The sequence below is a fragment of the Theropithecus gelada genome, chromosome 5 (genome assembly GCF_003255815.1).
Source record: "Theropithecus gelada isolate Dixy chromosome 5, Tgel_1.0, whole genome shotgun sequence".
Taxonomy (NCBI): domain Eukaryota; kingdom Metazoa; phylum Chordata; class Mammalia; order Primates; family Cercopithecidae; genus Theropithecus; species Theropithecus gelada.
The window spans coordinates 4913332-4936238 of record NC_037672.1 but is presented as its reverse complement, the minus strand read 5'-3'; the positions used below and the strand labels follow the sequence as shown (position 1 = coordinate 4936238).

At 51.5% G+C, this 22907-nt stretch overlaps 1 protein-coding gene across 7 annotated transcripts in view; it reads right to left on the bottom strand.

The window, feature by feature from the left end:
- Positions 1 to 19734: 19734 nt before the first annotated feature.
- ABLIM2 (actin binding LIM protein family member 2) overlaps positions 19735 to 22907 on the bottom strand; it is a 193437-nt gene continuing 190264 nt past the window's right edge. For all 7 annotated transcript variants that reach the window (XM_025386403.1, XM_025386398.1, XM_025386399.1 and 4 more), the window contains one exon: positions 19735 to 21517. In XM_025386403.1, coding sequence (XP_025242188.1) covers positions 21404 to 21517 — 114 coding nt within the window. In that variant the 3' untranslated portion in view covers positions 19735 to 21403. The remainder of the gene's footprint in view (positions 21518 to 22907) is intronic.

Below are 22907 nucleotides of genomic sequence, written 5' to 3'. Positions count from 1 at the left end.
TGGGGATGTGGTCCCATGAAAAGTCTGAACTCAGAGAAATGTTTCCAAGCTCACTCGTGTGGCTGTATGCAGGCCATATTTTCTCACCAGCTGCCGGCCTTCTTCCATTGCTGGATTAGTCCATTCTCACATTGCTAGGAAGAAATAACTGAGACGGAGTCACTTCCAAGAGAAGAGGTTTTATTGGCTCCTAGCTCTGCAGTCTATACAGGAAGCATAGCAGCATCTGCTTTTGGGGAGACCTTAGGAGGCTTCCAATCGTGGTGGTAGGTAAAGGGGGAGCAGGCACATCACAGGGTGAAAGCAGGAGCAGGAGGATGAGGGGAGAGGCACTGCACACTTTTAAATGACCAGATTTCAAGAGAACTCACTCCTTATCAGGACAGTACCCAGGGAGATAGTGCTAAACCATTCATGAGAAATCCACTCCCTGCGTAAGCCAATCACCTTCACCAGAACCCCACCTCCAACACTGGGGATTGTATTTCAATATCAGATTTGAGTGGGAACACACATCCAAACTCTATCAGTTCCTTACTGCATGAACCCCACATGGGGTAACTCACAAGAAGGCAGCCCACCTCCCCTCAGCACAAGCAGGTGGGGGAGCAAGAGAAAGCGCCTGAGATGGAAGCCACTGTCTTCTTATAACCCAGGACTGAAAGTGACATGCCATTACTTTTGCTGTCTTCTGTTCCTTAGAAGCAAGTCAGTAGGTCCAGCTCACACTCAAGGGGAGAAGACCACACAAGGGCAAAAATGCTGAGGAGTGGGGATCATCGCAGGGGCCGCCTGCCACAGCTGCTGAAAACTGGTGTGTAAAACAAAATCTTGGCTTGACTTGGTGGCTCACGCCTGGAATCCCAGCACTTTGGGAGGCCAAGGCGGGCAGATCGTTTGAGCTCAGGAGTTCGAGACCACCCTTGGCAACATGGTGAAATCTCATCTCTACAAAGAATACAAAAATCAGCCAGGCACTGGGGTCCCAGCTACACAAGAGGCTGAGATGGGAGGATGGCTTGAGTCCCAGGAGGTAGAGGTTGCAGTGAGCTGACACTGGGTGACTGCGTTCCAGCCTGGGCTACAGAGCCAGACCCTGTCTCAAAAAGTAAAACTGAAAATAAAAAATGAAAAAAATCAGACGGGCTCAGTGGCTCATGCCTGTAATCCCAGCACTTTAGGAGGCTGAGGCGGGTGGATCACGAGGTCAGGAGTTCAAGACCAGCCTGACCAACGTGATGAAACCCCATCTCTACTAAAAATATAAAAATTACCCTGATGTCGTGGTGCATGCCTGTAATCCCAGCTACTCAGGAGGCTGAGGCAGGAGAATTGCTTGAACCTGGGAGACAGAGGTTGCAGTAAGCCAAGATCACGCCACTGCACTCCAGCCTGGGCGACAGAGTGAGACTCCATGTCAAAAAAAAAAAAAATATATATATATATATACACACACACACACATTAAAAGCAGCCATAGAAAACAAACATCACATCATTCTAGGCAGTAACCAAAGGAAATACAAGGGACTTCTCATTAGAAATAACGGAAGCCAGCCGGGTGCGGTGGCTCACGCCTATAATCCTAACACTTTGGGAGGCCAGGGCAGGCAGATCACCAGAGATCAAGAGTTCAAGACCAGCCTGACCAATATGGCAAAACCCCATCTCTACTAAAAATACAAAAATTAGCTGAGCGTGGTAGTGCATGCCTGTAATCCCAGCTACTCGGGAGGCTGAGGCACAAGAATCGCTTGAACCCAGGAGGCAGAGGTTGCAGTGAGCCAAGATCGTGCCATTGCATTCCAGCCTTGGTGACAGAGCGAGACTCCATCTGAAAAAAGAAAAAAGAAAAGAAATAATGGAAGCCAAAGGCAATGGAATAACAACAGTCTTGTCATGTTGAAATAGAAAGAAAAAACCTTTGTCAATCCATTTCCTGCAAAATCTACAATCTCTACTACCACTCACACACACTGTCTTCAGTCCCCTTTGTACACACGACATAATATGAAAAGAGCCACTTCCTGGCTGGCCCCAAGGAGCTCACGATTTTTACACGACTTCATGCCTTAGCAGACTCTGGTCTATCAGGTTATTATGGTGGTGTGGTGTCTTGGCATAAGTTTGAGAGTAAAAACAATCATGTTTTGAAAGTTCTAACACCTCTATGACCCTGAGCGTCTCAGCTTCTCTGAGCCTCAGCAGCTATATCAGTAAAATATGATAATACCTGCCATGCTGGAGTTTTCTTAGAATTAAATGAGACTGTATAGGTAAATTGCCTATCACGTAGTAGTCACCTCGTAGATGTAAGTTTTTGGTTTTGGTTTTTTGGGTTTTTTGGTTTGTTTGTTTGCTCGCTTGTTTTTTTGAGACAGAATCTCACTCTGTTGCCCAGGTTGGGGTGCAGTGGCGATCAGGGCTCACTGCAACCTCCACCTCCCAGATTCAAGTGATTCCCGAGTCCCTTGCCCCAGCCTCCCAAGTAGCTGGGACTACAGGTGCCCACCACCATGCCTGGCTAATTTTTGTACTTTTAGTAGAGACGGGGTTTCACTGTGTTGGCCAGGCTAGGCTCCAACTTCTGACCTCAAGTGATCTGCCCGCCTCGGCCTCCCAAAGTGCTGGGATTACAGGCATGAGCCACCATGCCCGGCCAAGTTTTTGTTTTGTTCTGGCAAGCAAACTCCTACCCATTCTTCAAGACCCAGTTCAAATGTCACCTCTTCCCCAAAGCTGTCCCAGCTCCTCAGAAGGGCATCCCTGCCTCTCCACCATCTCACAGCTGCCCTATCTTATCATACTTAACACCCCATACAATCACAGTCTGTTTCTAGATCTGTCTCTCCCATGCAACAGGGAACTCATCCAGGGCAGAGACTCATCCTTATCTTCCTGGCTGGCACCCACGAGGTGCCTGGCTCCATAGTACACACTCCATGAATATTTGTTATTTGATTGGAAACAGTTGGGGGTTAAAATGATCGTATGCTGAGCATTTTTATGCTGCAAACTCACCAGCCTCCCAGCCATCCTCTCCAACTCCCTTCCCTGTTATCATAGAAGGAGGGACTTGCCCTCCCCAGGTTTGACTCGGTTGTCAGTTTCACTAGCCACCGTGTGTTAAACAGCACCTCTCGTCACTCTCCCCCTTATCCTGCATGTTTTTCCATAGCATGTATCCTCCCCCAGCACAGGGATCGTCTGTCTGCTCCCCACACCCCGGATAGAAGCTCCAGGGTTTTATCTGTCTTGCTCACTGTCATATCTGAAGATTCTGGAGGAGTGCCTGGCACCTGGCAGGCTCTCAGTAGTTCTCTGTTGAATTAATCAATCAATCTCATGTGGCTGTCTAGAGTCTAAGTCTTCACAATAATGCCTGGCGGGACTACGCCCTCAGGCTCTCAGCACGTGCTGGTTTTGCTTCCTCTTCTTCCTCCTGCCTTCCCTCTCTCCACCCCTCCTCTTCCTCTTTCCCCTTGGTACTTGTGTGCTCAGGTCTCTCTCATTACAAGATTCTACATCAGCCACACTTCACCCGCATCAACAGGCCCTCCACCTCCCCGCCACCCCCCATCTGCTGCCCCAGCCTCTCCACCCACCCCGGTGCAGGCGCGTATGCCCTGGTGAGCTCTTCTGCAGCCCCAGGTTCTCCATATCTTCTGCCTGGGTTCTGCCACTCCACTTGACAAAACTCTCCTTACCAAGGTCACTGAAACTCTTTAGGACTAAATCCAAAGGACACACTTTGGTCCTAGCTGACTTGATCTCACCTCATCGTCGCTCTCTGGGTCCCTCCTTTTCACACCTGGGACTCCTTTGCCCTCTGTTGTGCCATGCCCGCTTGAGCTACCTTCTCGGGCCTCTGCCTATCCTCCATCAAGCTCAGAAAGGCCTTGGGTTCCTCTAAGTTGCTCCAGGCCCTCAGCTCTGCTTGCTCAGCTCTGTCTCCCTGAGCAATCTCACACAGGTGATGACACTGGCCATCCCTCCCAGACAGCTGTACCCACCCATCCCTGTCTACTGGGCCTCCAGCCTGTGGTTCAGTCTCTCTTGGGCACCTCCACCTGGGCGGACGCAGGTGGGCACATCAAACACGACACCCAGCAGATGGAACACATCTCCTTCCGTCCACCCCAGGCTACTCTTCCCGGGTTCCTGCTCTCTGAACAGCCCCACCATCCGTCCCCTTGCTCACACCAGAAGGCAGGGCCCAGTGCATATTTGGTATTTGATTGGAAACAATATTCAGGGGTGCAAAGAGAGGCTGCACCCCTCCCGCTCCCTGTCCCCGTTCTGCATCACCGTGAGGCCAGGCGAATCTGTCCTCGGGATCCATATCCTCCTCCCCAGCCCTCAGTCCCCTCCCTGTCCCCATTCCACATCACTGTGAGGTCGGGTGTACCTGTCCTCTGGATCCGTGTCGTCCTCCCCAGCCCTTCACACTTCTCCAGGCCTTTGCTTCTCTCCACAGAGGTATGACAGAAGAATCCCTCAGTCTCCCCATCTCCAGACCTGGCACCTCCAATCCATCCTCCTCAGGACAGCCCAGGGTAAAGGAAGAGGGATGGTAGTCATCCTTCCAGAACAAATCTCAAAAGTCCTTTCCTTGAGGAAAGCAGCTGTCTAGGTCTGGGAAGCCTCTCCGGTTCCAGGAGGATGGGCTGGGGCAGAGAAGCAGATAGACAGCGGAGCTGCTCTGGAGGAACATGCTGGCCACCAGGGTTGGGGAGCAACGCGGGGAGCAGAGGACAAGGTTGGGGGTGGGCAGCAGGGAGGAAGAGGAAGAGGCTTGCGGGAGAGTCCCCTGGTGGGAATTGCCTGGGGCATTTTGAGAACAAGGATGTCTAAAGACCAGTCTTGCGCTCTCCCAGCTGCGAGGGAACCTCCTCCTGACTTTCATGAGCTGCACTGGGAGGGTCCTGGTACATAAAAAGGGGGTGATATGGTTTAGCTCTGTGTTCCCACCCAGATCTCATCCTGTAGCTCCCATCATTCTCATGTGTTGTGGGAGGGACCCAGTGGGAGGTAAGTGAATTATGGGGACAGGTCTTTCCCGTGCTATTCTCATGATAATGAATAAGTCTCATGAGATCTGATGGTTTTAAAAACAGGAATTTCCCTGCACAAGTTCTCTTCTCTTGTCTGCTGCCATGTGAGATGTGCCTTTCACTTTCTGCCATGATTGTGAGGTCTCCCCAACCATGTGGAACTGTAATTACAATAAACCTCTTTCTTTTGTAAATTGTCCAGTCTCGGGAATGTCTTTATGAGCAACATGAAAACGGACTAATACTGGGCGGGGGCTGGTTCATGTCTGGGTCAGCTTGGAGCTGGGAGAGGGGCTGGCTGCAGGAGATGACACTTCAGTGTTCTTGCCAAATCCTTCAGAATTTCACACACTTTTACCCAACAAGTGGATTTAACCAGTTCAATCAAAGCCACCAACCTTTTCTGAGGTTGCAGGGTTAGTACATACATGGAATTCTGACTAGCCAGCCAAACAGTGATAAAATGCAGGTGTGGAACTCCTGCCCCCAAAAGCCTAATGATATTTCCTTCCACAGCAGCTCACAGCTCACACCAATATCTGTTTTAAAAAAATTTGGGTCCTCTGCACAAGGACTCATGCATTTAAGTTCTCACATGGGGTCTGAACCAGCTTAGAAAACCTGGGAGGTGGCATTAGGGCTCCTTCCTGGGCTTGGGGCTAGAGTAGCCTCTCTCTGCTTCCTTTGGCCCTAGGTTTTCCTCCTGCAGAGTCAGGACATGGGACTGGATGATTTCTAAAGCCTCCTGTACCATGGGCCCTGTCTGTGATGAATATGATTTTTTGTTTATTTTTTTTTTTTTTTTGAGACGGGGTCTCGCTCTGTCACCCAGGCTGGAGTGCAGTGGCCGGATCTCAGCTCACTGCAAGCTCCGCCTCCCGGGTTCCCGCCATTCTCCTGCCTCAGCCTCCCGAGTAGCTGGGACTACAGGCGCCCGCCACCTCGCCCGGCTAGTTTTTTGTATTTTTTTAGTAGAGACGGGGTTTCACCGGGTTCGCCAGGATGGTCTCGATCTCCTGACCTTGTGATCCGCCCGTCTCGGCCTCCCAAAGTGCTGGGATTACAGGCTTGAGCCACCGCGCCCGGCCTTTTTTTTTTTTTTTTGAGATGGAGTCTCGATCAGGCTGGAGTGCAGTGGCATGATCCTGGCTCACTGCAAGCTCCACCTCCCAGATTCACACCATTCTCCTGCCTCAACCTCCCAAGTAGCTGGGACTACAGGCGCCCGCCACCACGCCTGGCTAATTTTTTGTATTTTTAGTAGAGATGGGGTTTCACTGTGTTGGCCAGGATGGTCTCGATCTCCTGACCTCATGATCCACCCGCCTCGGCCGCCCAAAGTGCTGGGATTACAGGTGTGAGCCACCGCGCCTGGCCTGAATATGATTATTTTAATTAAGCTCTCCATCCATCCATTCATCCATCCATCCATCCATCCATCCATCCATCCATCCATCCCTCCACCCCTCCATCCATCCATCCATTCATCCATTCATCCATCCATCCATTCATTCAGTGTTTATCTTTTGACAGTGATAGGTGAGCTATGCATCTTGACACAAGACAATGAGGCTGGGCACAGTGGCTTACACCGGTAATCCCAGCACTTTGGGAGGCCAATGTGGGAGGATGACCTGAGGTCAGGAGCCTGTCCAACATGGCGAAACCTTGTCTCTAGTAAAAATACAAAAATGAGTTGGGCATGCCCCTGTAATCCCAGCTACCCAGGAGGCTGATAGCTACCCAGCTATCCTGAGGCAGGAGAATTGCTTGAACCTGGGAGGTGGAGGTTGCAGTGAGCTAAGACTGTGCCACTACACACTCCAGCTTGAGCGACAGAGTGAGACTCCATCAAAAAAAAAAAAAAGAAAGAAAGAAAAGAAAATGATTCATACAGCACCTGTACTAGCAACTAGTTTCCCTTTAGGGCTCTTTACTGAAGAAGATGGCTGCACAACGGGCATCATTCAGGGCTGCAGAATGCGGCCCCTGTGTGAGGAAGATGGAGAGGAGGAGGGCCCCAGGAACTGGAGAATGCGTGGGCTTAGAGCTCCGTGGTCCTAGGCTTGAATCCCATGCCGCCACTCACCAACTGTACGACTGCAGATGTTGCCTTGTGTCTCTGAGCCTCCGTTTGCTCATATGTAAAATGGAATGGGTGTGCTGGTTCTGTTATGTGATGAGTCACAAAAACTCCCAGTACTGGGCCTGACATGTGGCCCACTCTCAAACACGGTGACTACAGAGCTTAAAAACATGGCTGTTGGCATCAAAGACTCTTTGCTTTGAATCCCAGATCTGCCACGTACTAGCTGCATGATCTCAGGCTGTTTACTTAGCTTCGCTGAGCCTCAGTCTCCTCATCTGTAAAGTGGAGATGATAATACCTGTTTTACAAAGCTGTTCTGAGAATTGAACTGTACAATGCTGTAAAATACCTAGCCTGGTGTCTGGCACAGAGCAAACACTGAATTAATGGTAGTTGCTGATACATAAAGAGGAGGAGGAGGAGCAGAAAGGAGAGGAGGGTGAAGACTTCTGAGAAATGAAATATGGATAGGCCTTGATTGAAAATGGTAAGGTGGGCCGGGCGCGGTGGCTCAAGCCTGTAATCCCAGCACTTTGGGAGGCCGAGGCGGGTGGATCACGAGGTCAGGAGATCGAGACCATCCTGGCTAACATGGTGAAACCCTGTCTCTACTAAAAATACAAAAAACTAGCCGGGCGTGGTGGCGGGCGCCTGTAGTCCCAGCTACTCGGAGGCTGAGGCGGGAGAATGGCGTGAACCCGGGAGGTGGAGCTTGCAGTGAGCCGAGATCGCGCCACTGCACTCCAGCCTGGGCGACAGAGCGGGACTCCGTCTCAAAAAAAAAAAAAAAAAAAAAAAAGAAAGAAAATGGTAAGGTGGCCGGGTGTGGCAGCTCACACCTGTAATCCCAGCACTTTGGGAGGCCGAGGCGGGTGGATCACCTGAGTTCAGGAGTTCGAGACCAACCTGGCCAACGTGGTAAAACCCCATCTGTACTAAAAATACAAAAATTAGCCAGGTGTGGTGGTGGGCGCCTGTAATCCCAGCTACTCTGAAGGCTAAGACAGGAGAATCGCTGGAACCCAGGAAGTGGAGGTTGCAGTGAGCTGAGATTGTGCCACTGCACTCCAGCCTGGGTGACAGAGCAAGACTCTGTATCAAAAAAAAAAAAAAAAAGAAAAGAAAAAAGAAAAAAAAGAAAAAAAGAAAGAAAAAGAAAAAAGAAAAAAAGAAAATGGTAGCTTTTAGATGCCTCATCTCAACAGAATGATTTTTTATTTATTTATTTATTTATTTATTTTTTGCCTTCTGCCAACAAAACAATTTCCTTAAGGGAACATTTCCACTTCTGGTTCCCTTCAGATTCAAATTCCCTGTACATACTGTTTTCCTCTAATTACATTTTATGTGAAGCTCCCATTGATTTCAGTGGGACTCCTTTAAGTACTGGCAGAAGACGTACCCTGCTTGAATGCTCTCTCGAACAGCGAAAGACAATGTGTCCGTTTTTCTCATTTCAGCAATATGTGTATGTTGAGTTTATTTATATAATTCCAACTCCCACATTTTTTTGCAGAGTTTCATGATTTCCCAAAAGTGTGTAGATATTTCTTCTAGAGACTTCTGTGAAAAACATTTTACTATACACCAATCTTGCCTATGGTTGTTTTTTGTTTTTTTTGTTTTTTTTTTTTTTGAGACGGAGTCTTGCTCTGTCGCCCAGGCTGGAGTACAGTGGCCGGATCTCAGCTCACTGCAAGCTCCGCCTCCCGGGTTCACGCCATTCTCCTGCCTCAGCCTCCCGAGTATCTGGGACTACGGGCGCCCGCCACCTCGTCCGGCTTGTTTTTTGTATTTTTTAGTAGAGACGGGGTTTCACCGTGTTAGCCAGGATGGTCTTGATCTCCTGACCTCGTGATCCGCCCGTCTCGGCCTCCCAAAGTGCTGGGATTACAGGCTTGAGCCACCGCGCCCGGCCTCTTGCCTATGGTTGTTAAAGTTAAACTCTTAAATAAAACATCAATGAAGAAAATTCAACAGTACATCAACAAATAAAATAATAAGATACTCAATTATTATATCTATTATTCTATTCTATAACAATATATATTTTTCTGAGACGGAGTTTCACTTTTGTTGCCCAGGCTGGAGTGCAATGGCTTGACCTCGGCTCACTTCAACCTCCGTATCCCGGGTTCAAGAGATTCTCCTGCCTCAGCCTCCCGAGCAGCTGGGATTAGAGGCATGTGCCACCATGCCTGGCTAATTTTGTATTTTTAGTAGAGACAGGGTTTCTCCATGTTGGTCAGGCTGGCCTCCAACTCCTGACCTCAGGTGATCTGCCCACCCTGGCCTCACAAAGTCCTGGGATTACAGGCATGAGCCACCACGCCCAGCCTATAATGATTAAAAAAAAACCAAAAGGTCTGACCAGGTAGAGTTTATACCAGGAATGCAAAGCCAGGAATGCAAGTATGGCTCAATATTAGTAAATTCAGGCTGGGCACAGTGGCTCACACCTGTAATGCCAGTGCTTTGAGAGGCAGAGGCAGAATTGCTTGTGGCCAGGAGTTCAAGACCAACCTGGGCAACACAGCGAGACCCTGACTCTACAAAAATACTTTTTAAAAAAATAGCTGAGTGTGGAGGCGTGTGCCTGTAGTCCTAGTTACTTGGGAGGCTGAGCTGGGAGGACTTCTTGAACTCGAAGTTCGAGGTTACAATGTGCTATGATGATTGCACCACCGCAGTCCAGCCTGAGTGACACACAGTAAGCTCGGATTCGAAAACATTAAAAAAGAAAAGAAAATTTATTAATATATTAGATCACAGTAAAATAGGAGAAAAATCATGCAATCATATCCAAACATTCAATATTTCAAGGAGAAAAATCATGCAATCATATCCAAACATTCAATATTCATTCTTGCTGTTTAAAAACATTCAAGAAGGCTGGGCATGGTGGCTCATGCCAATACTCCCAGCACTTGGGAGGCTGAGGCAGATGGATCATTTGAGGTCAGGAGTTCGAGACCAGCCTATCTAACACGGCAAAACCCTGTCTCTACTAAAATATACAAAAATTAGCCGAGTGTGGTGGCGTGCACCTGTAATCCCAGCGACGTGGGAGGCTGAGGCAGGAAAATCACCTGAACCCAGGAGGCGGAGGTTGCGGTAAGCCAAGATTGTGCCACTGCACTCTAGCCTGGGCAACAGAGTGAGACTTCGTAAAAAAAAAAAAAAAAAAAAAAAAAATTCAATAAAATAGAACTGGATGCACATGAATGTTCCCCTAGCCTGGTATAATATAGCACTCAAAAGCCAGCATCGGGCCGGGCACAGTGGCCCACACTTGTAATCCCAGCACTTTGGAAGGCTGAGGTGGGTGGATCATTTGAGGCCAGGAGTTTGAGATCAGCCTGGCCAACATAGTGAAACCCTGTCTCCACTAAAAATACAAAAAAAAAAAAAGCCAGGTATGGTGGTGCAGGCCTGTTATCCCAGCTCCTGGAGAGGCTGAGGAACGAAAATCGCTTTTACATGGGAGCCGGAGGTTGCAGTGAGCTGAGATCATGCCACTGCACTCCCACCTGGGTGACAGAGTGAGACTCTGTCCAAAAAAAAAAAAAAAAGCAAAGCAATGCCAGCATTAGACTTTAGGCAGGGACTTATAGAAGGATTCCAACTGAAACTCATCAACATTACCTGTATTTAAAGTTGCACTTGAGCTGTGCTGTGGAACCAGAGATAAGACTGGAGGCGGGTGGAAGAAGGTGGGTTATCGACAGGAATATAAGAAAGGGTGTTGGCTGGGCACAGTGGCTCACGCCTGTAATCCCAACATTTTGGGAGGCTGAGGTGAGAAGATTGCTTCAGGCCAGGGGTTCCAGACCAGCCTGAGCAACATAGCAAAACCTTGTCTCTACAAAAATAAAAATAGGCCGGGCATGTAGTGGCTTATACCTCTAATCCCAGCACTTTGAGAGGCCGAGGTGGGTGGATCACCAGAGGTCAGGAGTTTGTGACTCGCCTGGCCAATATGGTGAAACTCTGTTTCTACTAAAAATATAAAAATTAGCTGGGTGTGGTGGCAGGCGCCTGTAATCCCAGCTACTCTAGAGGCTGTGGCAGGAGAATTGCTTGAACCTGGGAGACAGATGTTGCAGTGAGATGAGATCATGCCACTGCACTCCAGCCTGGGCAACAGAGCAACACTCCATCTCAAAAAATAAAAATAAATAAATAAATAGAAACATTAGCCAGCATGATGGTGCGTGCTCAGGAGGCTGAGTTGGGAGGAACTCTTGAGCGTAGATGTTCATTAGCTGAAGGCTACTCTGGAATGTGCTACCTCCCTGGTACTCCAGGCCTGCCCTACATGCAGATTGAGCAAGATCCCACAGCTGGAGACGCAGATGTCTGCATAAGAAGCCTACTGGCTACACAGCAATGTTGAGTGCCCTGAGGCTGCAGGCATGGCGGTGTGTACAGGTAATTCTGAGCTGATACAGAAAGTGTCCTAATCAGGCACAATCAGGGCATTGTGGAGTCCTGAGGAGGGACTGACTCACGCTCTGGCCACTGTGGCATGGCTCCTGGATGTGCCGCGAAGCTTCCTGTCCTGAGGCCTTTGCCTGTGCCGTTTCCTCTGCCTGGAAGGCCCCTTCCCATCCCTTCCTGGCCGGGGCCTTGGCTGGCTGACCCCTGCTTGCCCCTTTGGATGAAGCGCCATTGGAACTTGGTGCTGGACTCCTCCCAGATACCCGGCTTCCCTCCTGGAGAGGCTCTCTCCACACCGGTTCTGTCTACACCAGCACTGGCTGCCTGGTCGCGCTGGTGTCTGCTCCTTGGATGTCTCCTCCACCAGTCTGTGATCAGTCCTTGAGGTCAGGGACGGTGTCTTATTTATCTGCGTTATTAGCACTCAGCTCAGTAAATATTTGTGGATTAACTGTGTCAACCTTAAATAATGAGATTCAGAAAATATGATCAAGTATAGAGTTTATTTGAGCACAAAGCTTGGGTTTGGCCACCTGGGAAGGCATCCACTCTAGATGAATGCAGTCAATGTTCCCAGAGTGGAGGAGTTAAGATTCCACTTACAGAGGCAGAGACAGAGAAGTTCCAGTAGGGTTACAGCATTTTCCATGCAAGACCAGGTGCATATGCCACAGTGATTTAGTTGGTTACAAGTTGCTACATTCCCAGGAAGATTACTTTATTACTCTGTAAGGAGGGGTAGTGATATGAGGGGGGGGTCTTATCTCTGGCGCCATGTGGTCGTAATTATTTACAGAAAAAAAACGGGCAAAAGTTGCAGCTGCATGACTGTGACTCAGGCTGCATAGTCACATCTCTTCAAGGCTTAGGAAAATTTAAGTTCCAACAGCCGTAAATTCAAATTATCTTAAGTTTGAATATTTCGTTTCGCAACCGGATTATTTGGGTATAACAGTTGTGGGAGGGGCAGTTGTGTCTCAGCTGGGCATTGAAGGATGAACAGGAATTTGCCAGAGGGGGCATTCCAGGCAGAAGGAAGAGCCTTTGCGAAGGACACAGCGTTTGAAAAGCAGGTGAGACGGTGCTGCTCAGCAAGGAAGGGTGCAAGAGGGAAGGGCCAGGAAGAGGTTGGAGAGGGAGGCAGTGGCCAGATGATGGCCAGTGAAGGAGCCGGGGCCTCAGCAAGGAAGAAATTCATGAAGTGCCCCCAATACCGCCAATCAAGTCGGCAATACACATTGCTGTGGGCTGCTGAGCAGACGATGGACTGGAGGGTGAAGGAAACCAAGATATTTCACTGCAAAATATACATCTTTTACACATTTCAAAATTGCTATTTGCAAGGGATGGAGCTGTAAGAATAGCCGGAAAACTTTTTTTTCTTTTTTTTTTTTTGAGACTGAGTCTCGCTCTGTGGCCCAGGCTAGAGTGAGGTGGCGCAATCTCGGCTCACTGCAAGCTCCGCCTCTCGGGTTCACACCATTCTCCTGCCTCAGTCTCCCGAGTAGCTGGGACTACGGGCACCCGCCACCACGCTAATTTTTTGTAATTTTTAGTAAAGACAGAGTTTCACCATGTTGGCCAGGATAGTCTCGATCTCCTGACCTCGTGATCCTCCTGCCTCGGCCTCCTTGCAAAGTGCTGGGATTACAGGCGTGAGCCACCGCGCCCAGCCACGGAAAATGTTTTTTTTTTTTTTTTTTTTTTTTTTTTTTTTTTTNGGTTGGGAGGAGGGCAATGAGGACCAGATTCTGGAATGATGCAGCTTTCACTTGTGTAAGTTGCATTAGCTTAAGTAATAAACGGGTCTCTGGCCGGCGCGGTGGCTCACGCCTGCAATCCCAGAACTTTGGGAGGCCGAGGGCGGGCCGATCACGAGGTCAGGAGATTGAGACCATGCTGGCCAACATGGTGAAACCGTGTCTCTACTAAAAATACAACAATTAGCTGGGCGTGGTGGTGGGTGCCTATAATCCCAGCTACTCAGGAGGCTGAGGCAGGAGAATCGCTTGAACCAGGGAGTCGGAGAATCGCTTGAACCAGGGAGTCAGAGGTTGCAGTGAGCCGAGGTTGTGCCACTGCACTCCAGCCTGGTGACAGAGCGAGACTTCATCTCTACACAAATAAATAAATAAATAAATAAATAAATAAATAATAAAAATAAATGGGTCTTGTCTCCAGGCAATGGGGCAGCCTGGGAACCCAGAAAGGGGAGTGAGGTGGATCACAGCAAGGAGAGGTCAAAACAACAGAGTGGAGGAGGGCCCTCCACAGGCACAGAATGAAAGCAGCTTAGGGATGGCTGCTTTGGAAGGGACAAGGGAAGGGACCTAGCTGGGGTTTGGGGCCAGAAGGAAGTGTGCCTGATAAAGGCATGGCCACAAGCAATGGAGCACGTGCAGTGTTCCCAGGGGGACGGAGACCATGTGGGGAGCCTCGAGAACCAAGAGTGACAGGAAGCAGCCTCCCCGACAGGGAACACTGGGCTCCACTGTCCAGCACACAATCAGCTGTTACCCTCACTAGCATGGTGGCCAGGACCCACCTGTCCACACAGCTGGAGCCCAGGGGTCCAGCATCAGCCCTGGTAACCTATTGAGGGAGGGGGGTATCTGGAAGGAAGCAGCCTTGCAGGACCACCCCTGGTCCCCGTCCAATGTGCCACCTGCTCCTCCCAGGCACGTGAGGGGCTTCTCTGATTGATAAGATACCCAGCTGCCAGCGGCCGGCTGTAAGGGTGACCTGCACGCCAAGCTCTGCTCCTGGCCCCTGGGCAGGCTTGCTCAGAAACACACCTAGGCAAGATGATGCATCTTGTCACAAGCCAGAGTGTGGGGTGTGGAGTGGCGTGAATGACTGGATCTCCCACCCAGTCATTGACACCTGGGTAATCCTGAGCAAGTTACATTGCCTTGCTCTGTGCCTCAGTTTCCTCATTCATAAAGTGGGGATTCAGGAAGGGTCAGCCTCCTAGGATTCTCTGAGGACTCCGTGGGGATAAAAGCGACTTCATTTTAAATCCTAATCCAGCACGTGACTCCTGACTAACCTGAGCCCGGGAATGCCTCCAAGATGTCGAGTTGATGTATTGCTCTTTATGTAGAAACACCTCTTCACTAGCCTTTCCTCCAAAACAACCCTTGGTGTTGCATACATGATAGGCTGTGACGCCCGCAGCCACCTACACATTCCTTCCAGAGCACGTACACTTTTTCCCCAATCTGTGGGTCTGCGCGGTTGTGGTGCAGAGATCCACTGTGGCTGCCCGAGACCACATTTCTGTTTGTTAAGTTCCCCCTCATAAATCACCCTCTACTGAGAAACTGGATTTGTCTGCCTCTTTCTTTGGTTTCTTGGCTCCGTCTGCCTTTGGGGGCCAATTTGCATATACGGCCTTTTCAGGAAACAGACCCCACGTGGTCAGAGAGGAACAAATGCATGCTGTGATGATTCTCTTCTTCACCTCCCAGGGGGGTTCCCTGGTCAGGCCCCAGGCCTGGGCTGGAGGTGGGCCTGGAGACCCATGCCCCTGGGCTTACAAGCGGATTTGGTACCATGCAGCTGCCTCTTCTTCACCCTGCACAGCCAGCTATGACCCTGGAGGGACCTAGGTCCAGGTTTGGGGCGAGGATGGGGGTGGGCCACAGTGGAAGACTTTTCTGATCTAAAATACACTGAGCAGGGGCTGGGCATGGTGGCTCAGGCTTGTAATCCTAGCACTTTGGGAGGCTGAGGCAGGAGGATCACTTGAGGCGAGGGGTTCCAGACCAGCCTGGCCAACAACACAGTGAAACCCCATCTCCTCTAAAAATAGAAAAAATACCTGGGTGTAGTGGTGGCATGCCTGTAATCCCAGCTACTCAGGAGGCTAAGGCACGAGAATCACTTGAACCTGGGGGGAGGAGGTTGCCGTGAGCTGAGATCATGCCACTGCACTCCAGCCTGGGCAACAGAGTGAGACTCTGTCTCAAAATAAATAAATAAATAAATAAATAAATAAATAAATAAATAAATAAATGAAAAATAAAATAAAATACACTGAGCAGTATCTTCCAACTCAGTCATTCCAGAAGCTCTCCATTTCAGGATTCGAGGACTGGTGCATTAGGGAAACTGATCCTTTCCCTGGGCCACGATCCATCTCCTCATGCTGGTTCTCAACGCAGAACCCAGATGGTGCCAGGTGTGGTGGCTCACACCTGTAATCCCAGCACTTTGGGAAGCTGAGGTGGGTGAATCACCTGAGGTCAGGAGTTTGAGACCAGCCTGGCCAACATGGTGAAACCCCGTCTCTACTAAAAATACAAAAAATTAGCTGGGCATGGTGGCTCAAGACTGTAGTTCCAGCTACTTGGGAGGCTCAGGCAAGAGAATCACTTGAGCTCGGGAGGTGGAGGTTGCAGTGAGCCAAGATCTCACCATTGCACTCCAGCCTGGGTGACAAGAGTGAAACTCTGTCTCAGAAAAAAAAAAAAAAAAAGGCTGGGCGTGGTGGCTCAAGCCTGTAATCCCAGCATTTTGAGAGGCCGAGGCTGGCAGATCACGAGGTCAGGAGATCGAGACCATCCTGGCTAACAGGGTGAAACCCCGTCTCTACTAAAAATACAAAAAATTAGCCGGGTGTGGTGGTGGGCACCTGTAGTCCCAGCTACTTGGGAGGCTGAGGCTAGAGAATGGCGTGAACCCGGGAGGTGGAGCTCGTAGTGAGTCGAGATCACGCCACTGCACTCCAGCCTGGGTGACAGAGTGAGACTCCACCTCAAAAAAAAAAAAAAAGAACCCAGAGGGGAGGCAGGGTGGGCTTAAGTGCAGCCCAAGTGGTCGGCAAAGTCCACCAGACTCTGCCAGCCCCAGTGCCCTCTGGGCTCCCCCTCTTCCTCCTCTCCTGGCCAGCATCTCTCTACCCTTCTCTTTACCCATGGCCTCTGCTGGCTCAGGCTTCTGGTTGAGTGTTCCCTGCTTTGCCCACCCCCATCAACTCCCTATTTCATGACCTCCCTGGGAGAGCTTCGGATTGAGTAGATCAATGTCCAAGTAGAGCAAAGTCTTTCCATGGGGCACAGCGTTGCCCTGGGCCACTAGGGATTCACTCTGCCGATGGCTCAGGGGCCATCCTTGGTCTGATCACCTGTGCTGGGGACAGCAGGTCACACAGGAGAACATGGTGCTCTGTGGGTGAAAGCCCTCTGGGGGGGGGTCACTGCACATGGCAGAGACTCGGTGGGTATAGGGGCCAGGTTGGAGCCAGCATGCAGATCTGTGTGGATGAATGAGTGAATGGCTCACCCAGAGAGGATGGTGGCCAGGGCAGGGGAGGGCTCCAAGTGAGTTCCCACCAAGAGCCACCGAAGGCACTGGGGCTTGGACTTGGGGAAGAGAAGACACCCGTGTAGCCTGGGCTGTAGTTGGTAAGGCTTGCTCCTGGTTCTCATCCTCCCTCTTCTCAGACAGACAGCCTGTGCTCCCTAGACCCTTTTGCAGCTGGGCAGGGACATGTGACTAGTTCCAACCACTAGAGGTGACAAGTGTCACTTTTCAGCCGAACACTAAGACCTGTGTGAGATTGTCACGTTCTCTCGCATGGCTGCAGTGAATTCTGAAGCTTTTGGTTCCGATTTAAATAGCTTGGAATGCACACAGCTGCCCTGGAGAGAAGGGCTGAGGACGGAGGCCCTGCAGGCGCCGATGTCTGATGTCTCCCTGCCCATCTCTCCTGGGAGTTCCTCACACAGGCCCAGGGTGGTGCTGAATTGGGAAGGTTGGTGCCACTGGCAGACACGAAGACTGGCATGGAAGACTGAGCCAAACTGGCTTAGAACCTGGGGCTCTGAGGTTCAGATGGCAGACGTCATGAGTCTGGAGGGCAAGAACTGTGCCAAGCAAACCCCTGCACCCAGGGCAGTACCAGGCACAGATGCATGCTCGGCAAGTGCATTCTCAATGGATCCTATAGACCAGGCACCAATGAACACTCGTAGCGAGACAAGAGTGACAGATCCCAGGGCCTGTGGACATGCACGTCTAAGCTTAGGGCAGCAGCAGTTTCTAATCCTCAGGGCACTGCACTGTCTAGCACGCAGCCAGTAGCCACATGTGGCTCCTGCACTCTAAAAGAGTTACATTGAAATCTCAGTTCCACTCACATTGGCTGCATTTCAAGTGCTGGTGGCTGGCGTGTTGGACAGTGCGGATGTAGAATGTCATTGTCATCACGGGCAGTGGGATTGGACAGCGCTGTTCTAGAAGCACGAGCGCCATGAGACTCTTTGGGGAAAGCACAGAGACCAGATGGGCTCCAGCCTTGCTAGGAAATACTCCAAAGACATTCCCAGTTCATAGAGCACGGTTACAAAGTCGCCAGCCCTCTCGGGCTTAGGGTTTGATGGACGGAAATGGTCAATAAAGAGAGAAAGAAGAAACTGTGGGCCGGGCACGGTGGCTCACATCTGTAATCCCAGCACTTTGGGAGGCCAAGGAGGGCGGATCACGAGGTCAGGAGATCAAGACCATCCTGGCTAACACGGTGAAACCCCGTCTCTACTAAAAATACAAAAAATTAGCCAGGTGTGGTGAGGCACGCCTGTAATCCCAGCTACTCGGGAGGCTGAGGCAAGAGAATCGTTTGAACCCGGGAGGTGGAGGTTGCAGTGAGCGGAGATCGCGCCATTGCACTCAAGCCTGGGTGACAGAGTGAGACTCGGTCTCAAATAAATACATACATAAATAAAATAAGATAAAATAGAAGAAACTGCTGACACACAGAGGGCATGAGCAGGTACCATGAGGAACGTCGGGATAGGTGGCAATTTGGAAAGTCAGCGGAGGGCCCTGTCTGAGAGGGGAGCTTCTGAGTTGAATTGAGAAGGAAGGGAGGGACCCTGTGTTGAGAAGCAGCAGAGCTCCCCCAGGAGGGAGATCGTGGGTGAAAACCGGCAGGCTTGGTGTCTGAAGAACTCAGAGAGAGCCACAGTTTGGGACTGTGACCATGGGGACAAACTCAGGGGCAGGGGGGTGGACGGGAATGGCAAGTGGGGGTCACATAAGGCCTGGCTCTTGAAGCCACAGAAGAAGGCTGCTGGGAGCTTGGTGTGATCTGACTGATGTTTTCAAAGCATCACTCTGGCGTTGGGTGGACACAGTTTGCTCAGGGGCAAGTGTGGGAGCAGACGGCAGAGGAAGGCTGTGCTGTAACAGGGGAGGGGCCTGAGGGTGGCCAGGGTGCCTGCATGTCCTGGCTGCCAGGGCCAGGCCAGGCTTATTCCTGTGTCTAGGGTCATGGGTCAGAGTGCCACCTCCTGTTCTCAGCATGCCCCACCGGGGACATCTGTGCAGGTGGAGAGCTGTAGGCCGATGCTTGGGAGGTGGCACTTACTAGGGCTTGTGGACAGTTGTCCTTGGGCCCGGGGTAAGAAACTGAGGACAATGCTGATTTCTGAGTGTGTAACTGGGTAGACGGTGGTGGCAGGTTGTGTGTATGGACAAGCTTTTTTGGGGAAGACTGAAAGTTAGAAAGAATCATGAATGTTATGGGAATAAGATTAGAGATGATGAGATGTTTAATCCCAGCAGGGCACTGTTTAATCCCATGTGGGAGCCCTGCCTCCAGTCTCTTTCCTTCCACCCTTTTCCTTGGCCCTGTGTTCAGCCATAACCAGCCACCGAAATTTCCAGAACTTGGGAGGCTGTGTCCAGCCTCAGCGCCTCCGCTACTGCTGTTCCAGCTGCCCAGAATGCCTTTCCCTTATTGGGGAGTGTTTATTCCCTTATCTCCCATTTGCCAAGACTTAGTTTGGGCAGCATCTTGTCTAGAAAGCTTCCCCTGACCTGGTGGTGTATTTGGGACCTCCCTGGGGCCAGCTCCACAGAGCAGCGATCAGCCTTGCTGTCCTTGTCTCCCCAACCTCCGGGGCAGGTGTGTATCAAGTTTCCCTCATCACTGCCATCAGCAGAGGGCCTGGCCCTGGTGAGGGCCCAGGAATGCATCTGTGCAAGCTGCCTCTGGGGAATATCCAATGGGAACACTTGGCCCCTTCCCAAGGCCTCGCTTGCCCCGTGAACACACCCAGCGCTATGCCTGGAATGGGTGCCCTCCCCAAGCACTACTTGCAGAAGGGGACTTGCCTTTCAAATCACACAAGTTCATAACAAGTGGTCTTGTACTGCCGCAAGTTATAATGCATCGTCTTTTATTTTCCAGGCTTCCTGGGATCAGACATGACATTGCACTAATGAGAAATGGGGGTTTCCAGTTGCTCAGGCTCAGATTGCTCAATGGCAGGAAGCATATTAGGTGCTAAAAACTCCCCGTCCCTAGCCGAGCCGGGCGGGTAAGAAGCCGAGTGCGAAACGGGACTTGGCGTGTCATGGGCGCTAAGGAAGCGGAGTAAGGCCAACTCACAGGCAGGAACATCGGGACACACACAAAGAGGCAACACCCACTGCGGACAGGGAAACAGACTTTGGTGTTTCATCCACCTCTCAGCGCGCTTATCTGCATCCTGTGACGGTCGGCGCTGCACCCTAACGCACACCTAATGACAGACACCAATGCCTTCGCTTGGGGAGCCCGGCCAGCCTCCTGCTCCAGGATGCCCTGCTGGCTTCGAAGACGAGAAGAGCCATATCTCCATCCCATCTCCATCCTTCTCTCCCCAACAGCGTGTGGTTGTCTGTTTCAGGGAGCACATCACTCCTGGGGCGGGTGGGGTTTCTGCTTCAGGCTAAGACACCGCCAGCCGCAGCACAAGGATGGTGCACCAAGAGCTGCGTCGGGTATCAGGCCGGGTACGTGGAAACCCTTGATTCTGAGGCTTTGGCCGTCAGAGGAGGATGTTTTCTCTCCAAGATTTGGAAAAATAACCTCAAGGAGAACAGTGGTGGCTCTACTTCACGTGTATTTACAAAGCGTTATTTAGAGGGGTCTGTCTTTAAGGTTACCTGTGTGACAAGAAAAAGAAAAAAGAAAGAAAAAAAGAAACCAGACAGGGAGCTCTATGTATGAGACCACACCAAGAACTGACTGAAACCACACAGATCCGAGCGGTGGAGGATAAGGCTGGAGGCCGCTCCCCTGCGGAGGGACTGTAAAATTAAACTCTATATATGTCATCTCGCGTGTAAGTAGGCTATACTTTTTAATAAAATAAAAACTTCTGTGTTACTTTAAAGATATTGTGTAGGCATCTAGGGGGTGATCTGGAAGAGGAACGCAGCACATGGAGGGGCGCTGGCGGAAGGTGCCCTGTCTTGTCCCTTGTTGGCATTTGTCCCTAAAGAGACCCATCACAGACGCCTGCAAAAATCACATACCCCACTCTTGGCACTGTCCCGGACGCTCCCTGCCCTGTCTGCGAGTCTGCCCGTGAGGCCAGGCTGCCCAGGCTCCGAAGGGCCGTGTGCCCACCCCCAACAATGGTGTCAGCACCTGTCATCAACAAGTCTCACAGCTCACGTCCCAGCCACCTCCGTCCCCCACGTGCCTAGCACCAGGGCCAGGGCACCTCGAGGATGCTGGGAAGGTGGACTGGGCTGCAGCCACCTGTGTGCTCTGTCTAATGCCCGACACAGCCACTCTGCAGCCTCTCCCTGACACCAAGCCACAGCGGGGAAGGGTGGTGTGAAGCTAGCCATCTCGGCCCTAAACTACGGGCAGGAGCGTCGCCGGCAGGCACAGGGGCTGCACCTGCTGGGGGACCCCCTCCCGCCCACCCCATCGACACAGAGAAGCCAGAGCAAGGTATGTGGGAGGGGTGTGCGTGGTGCTCGCCAGGGACCCCTCGCCTCGGCGCCCGGCACACACCGGCGGGGCAGGCTGGCAGCTGTCAGAACAAAAGGGCTTTCTTCTTAAGGTCATTCCTCTTCCAGAGGGCCAGGCGGTCAAACTCCTCGATGCTCATCCCAAACACTTCCTGGAACTCCTCGGGCGACAAGTGTCTCTTCAAACAAAAAGGCAAAACAGAAGGGACCAGTTAGCACGCAGCAAGGGACACCGTTGGGCCGTGTGCTGCCGCCAAGCAATGCAGGGGCAGGACTGCATTGAGGACGGGGTGGCCCTCAGTGTGCGCGGCCTCCTGGCGGTTCCTGGCACCCTCTCTGCAGTGAAAGAACTGAGCTCAGGGACGGTGACCCTGTCAGGGACACACAGGGAACACACAGCGCCCAGTGGTGAAGCTGGAGCCAGAACTTTCCGCTCTTGACCCCTACAAAGGCATCTGCTGCTGCAGACCGAGTTCATTAACGTGGCCCAGAGCAGGACCCCTACCTGCCCGCGGATGTCTGAGCTTTTATAGATTTCCTTTGGCGGTCATATTCGTTACTTCAGTGAGCGGTCACAGCTGCCATCTGAGAGCAGGAGGTGGAGGGTTTAACTCCCCAGACTTCATAGCCCAGGAGGCTGGGGTGTGGACAGTGAGCAACGACGCCAGGCAAGGCCCAGGCCCGGGCGCAAACCCTCCCTCCACCAGAAGGCCCTGGTGTGTGAGCGTGGGAGAGTTGTTAGGCCTCTCTGAGCCCAGCTTCTTGTCTGGAGTCACCGTGGAGAGGCACACAGCTTGGTGGTCAGGGCATGGATGCCAGTGCTTCTGGGATGCCATAGGAGTGAGTTAGCCCCTGGAGCCCTAGTCTGCTCATCTGCGTAATGAGGTCCCCCAGAGCCCACACCCTGAGCTGTGGGGAGGAAGGCGTGGACATAGGTCAGCACTGGCTGTGGACTGTACCTGTGGGTGCTGGCCGTGTGTGTTAGTATGACCTCAGCCACCGCAAGCTCTGTGGAGCTCCTCGCCAAGCAGCCACCTGCCTTCTAGCTCTGCCTTGCAGGACCTGCAACCCCTACTCTCTTGCCTGTCTTCCTCAGCAGACTGAGAAACCCCACATCCCTCAGAGCTGGCTCACGCGTCCCCTCCCAGGAGGAGCCTTTCCAGGGAGCCTGGGGCTTTCCATCCACAGGGATGCTTCCCTTGCCTCGCCTGGGCGGGGCTGAGAGAGGAACTGGAAGGAGGCTGAAGGCTAGTGGCAGGAAGAGGCCAGGCTCTGCCCGGAATCCCTGTCTGCTGCCCTCTGAAAAGTATGGCTTCAGTGCAGCTATGTGGGAGCAGTCTTCCACAGTTCTGCGACACGTTCCACACAGTTATCATATGCCCCAGCCATCCACTCTTGGACGGACACCCGGAGGAATGGAAAACAGGGACTCAGACAGATGATGGTCATCCATGTTCCTAGCTGCATTACTCAAAATCACTGCAACGTGGAAACAAGCCAGGTGTCCATCAATGGACAAATAGATACACAGAATGTGGCATGTCCATGTGACGGAATACCCTTCAGCCT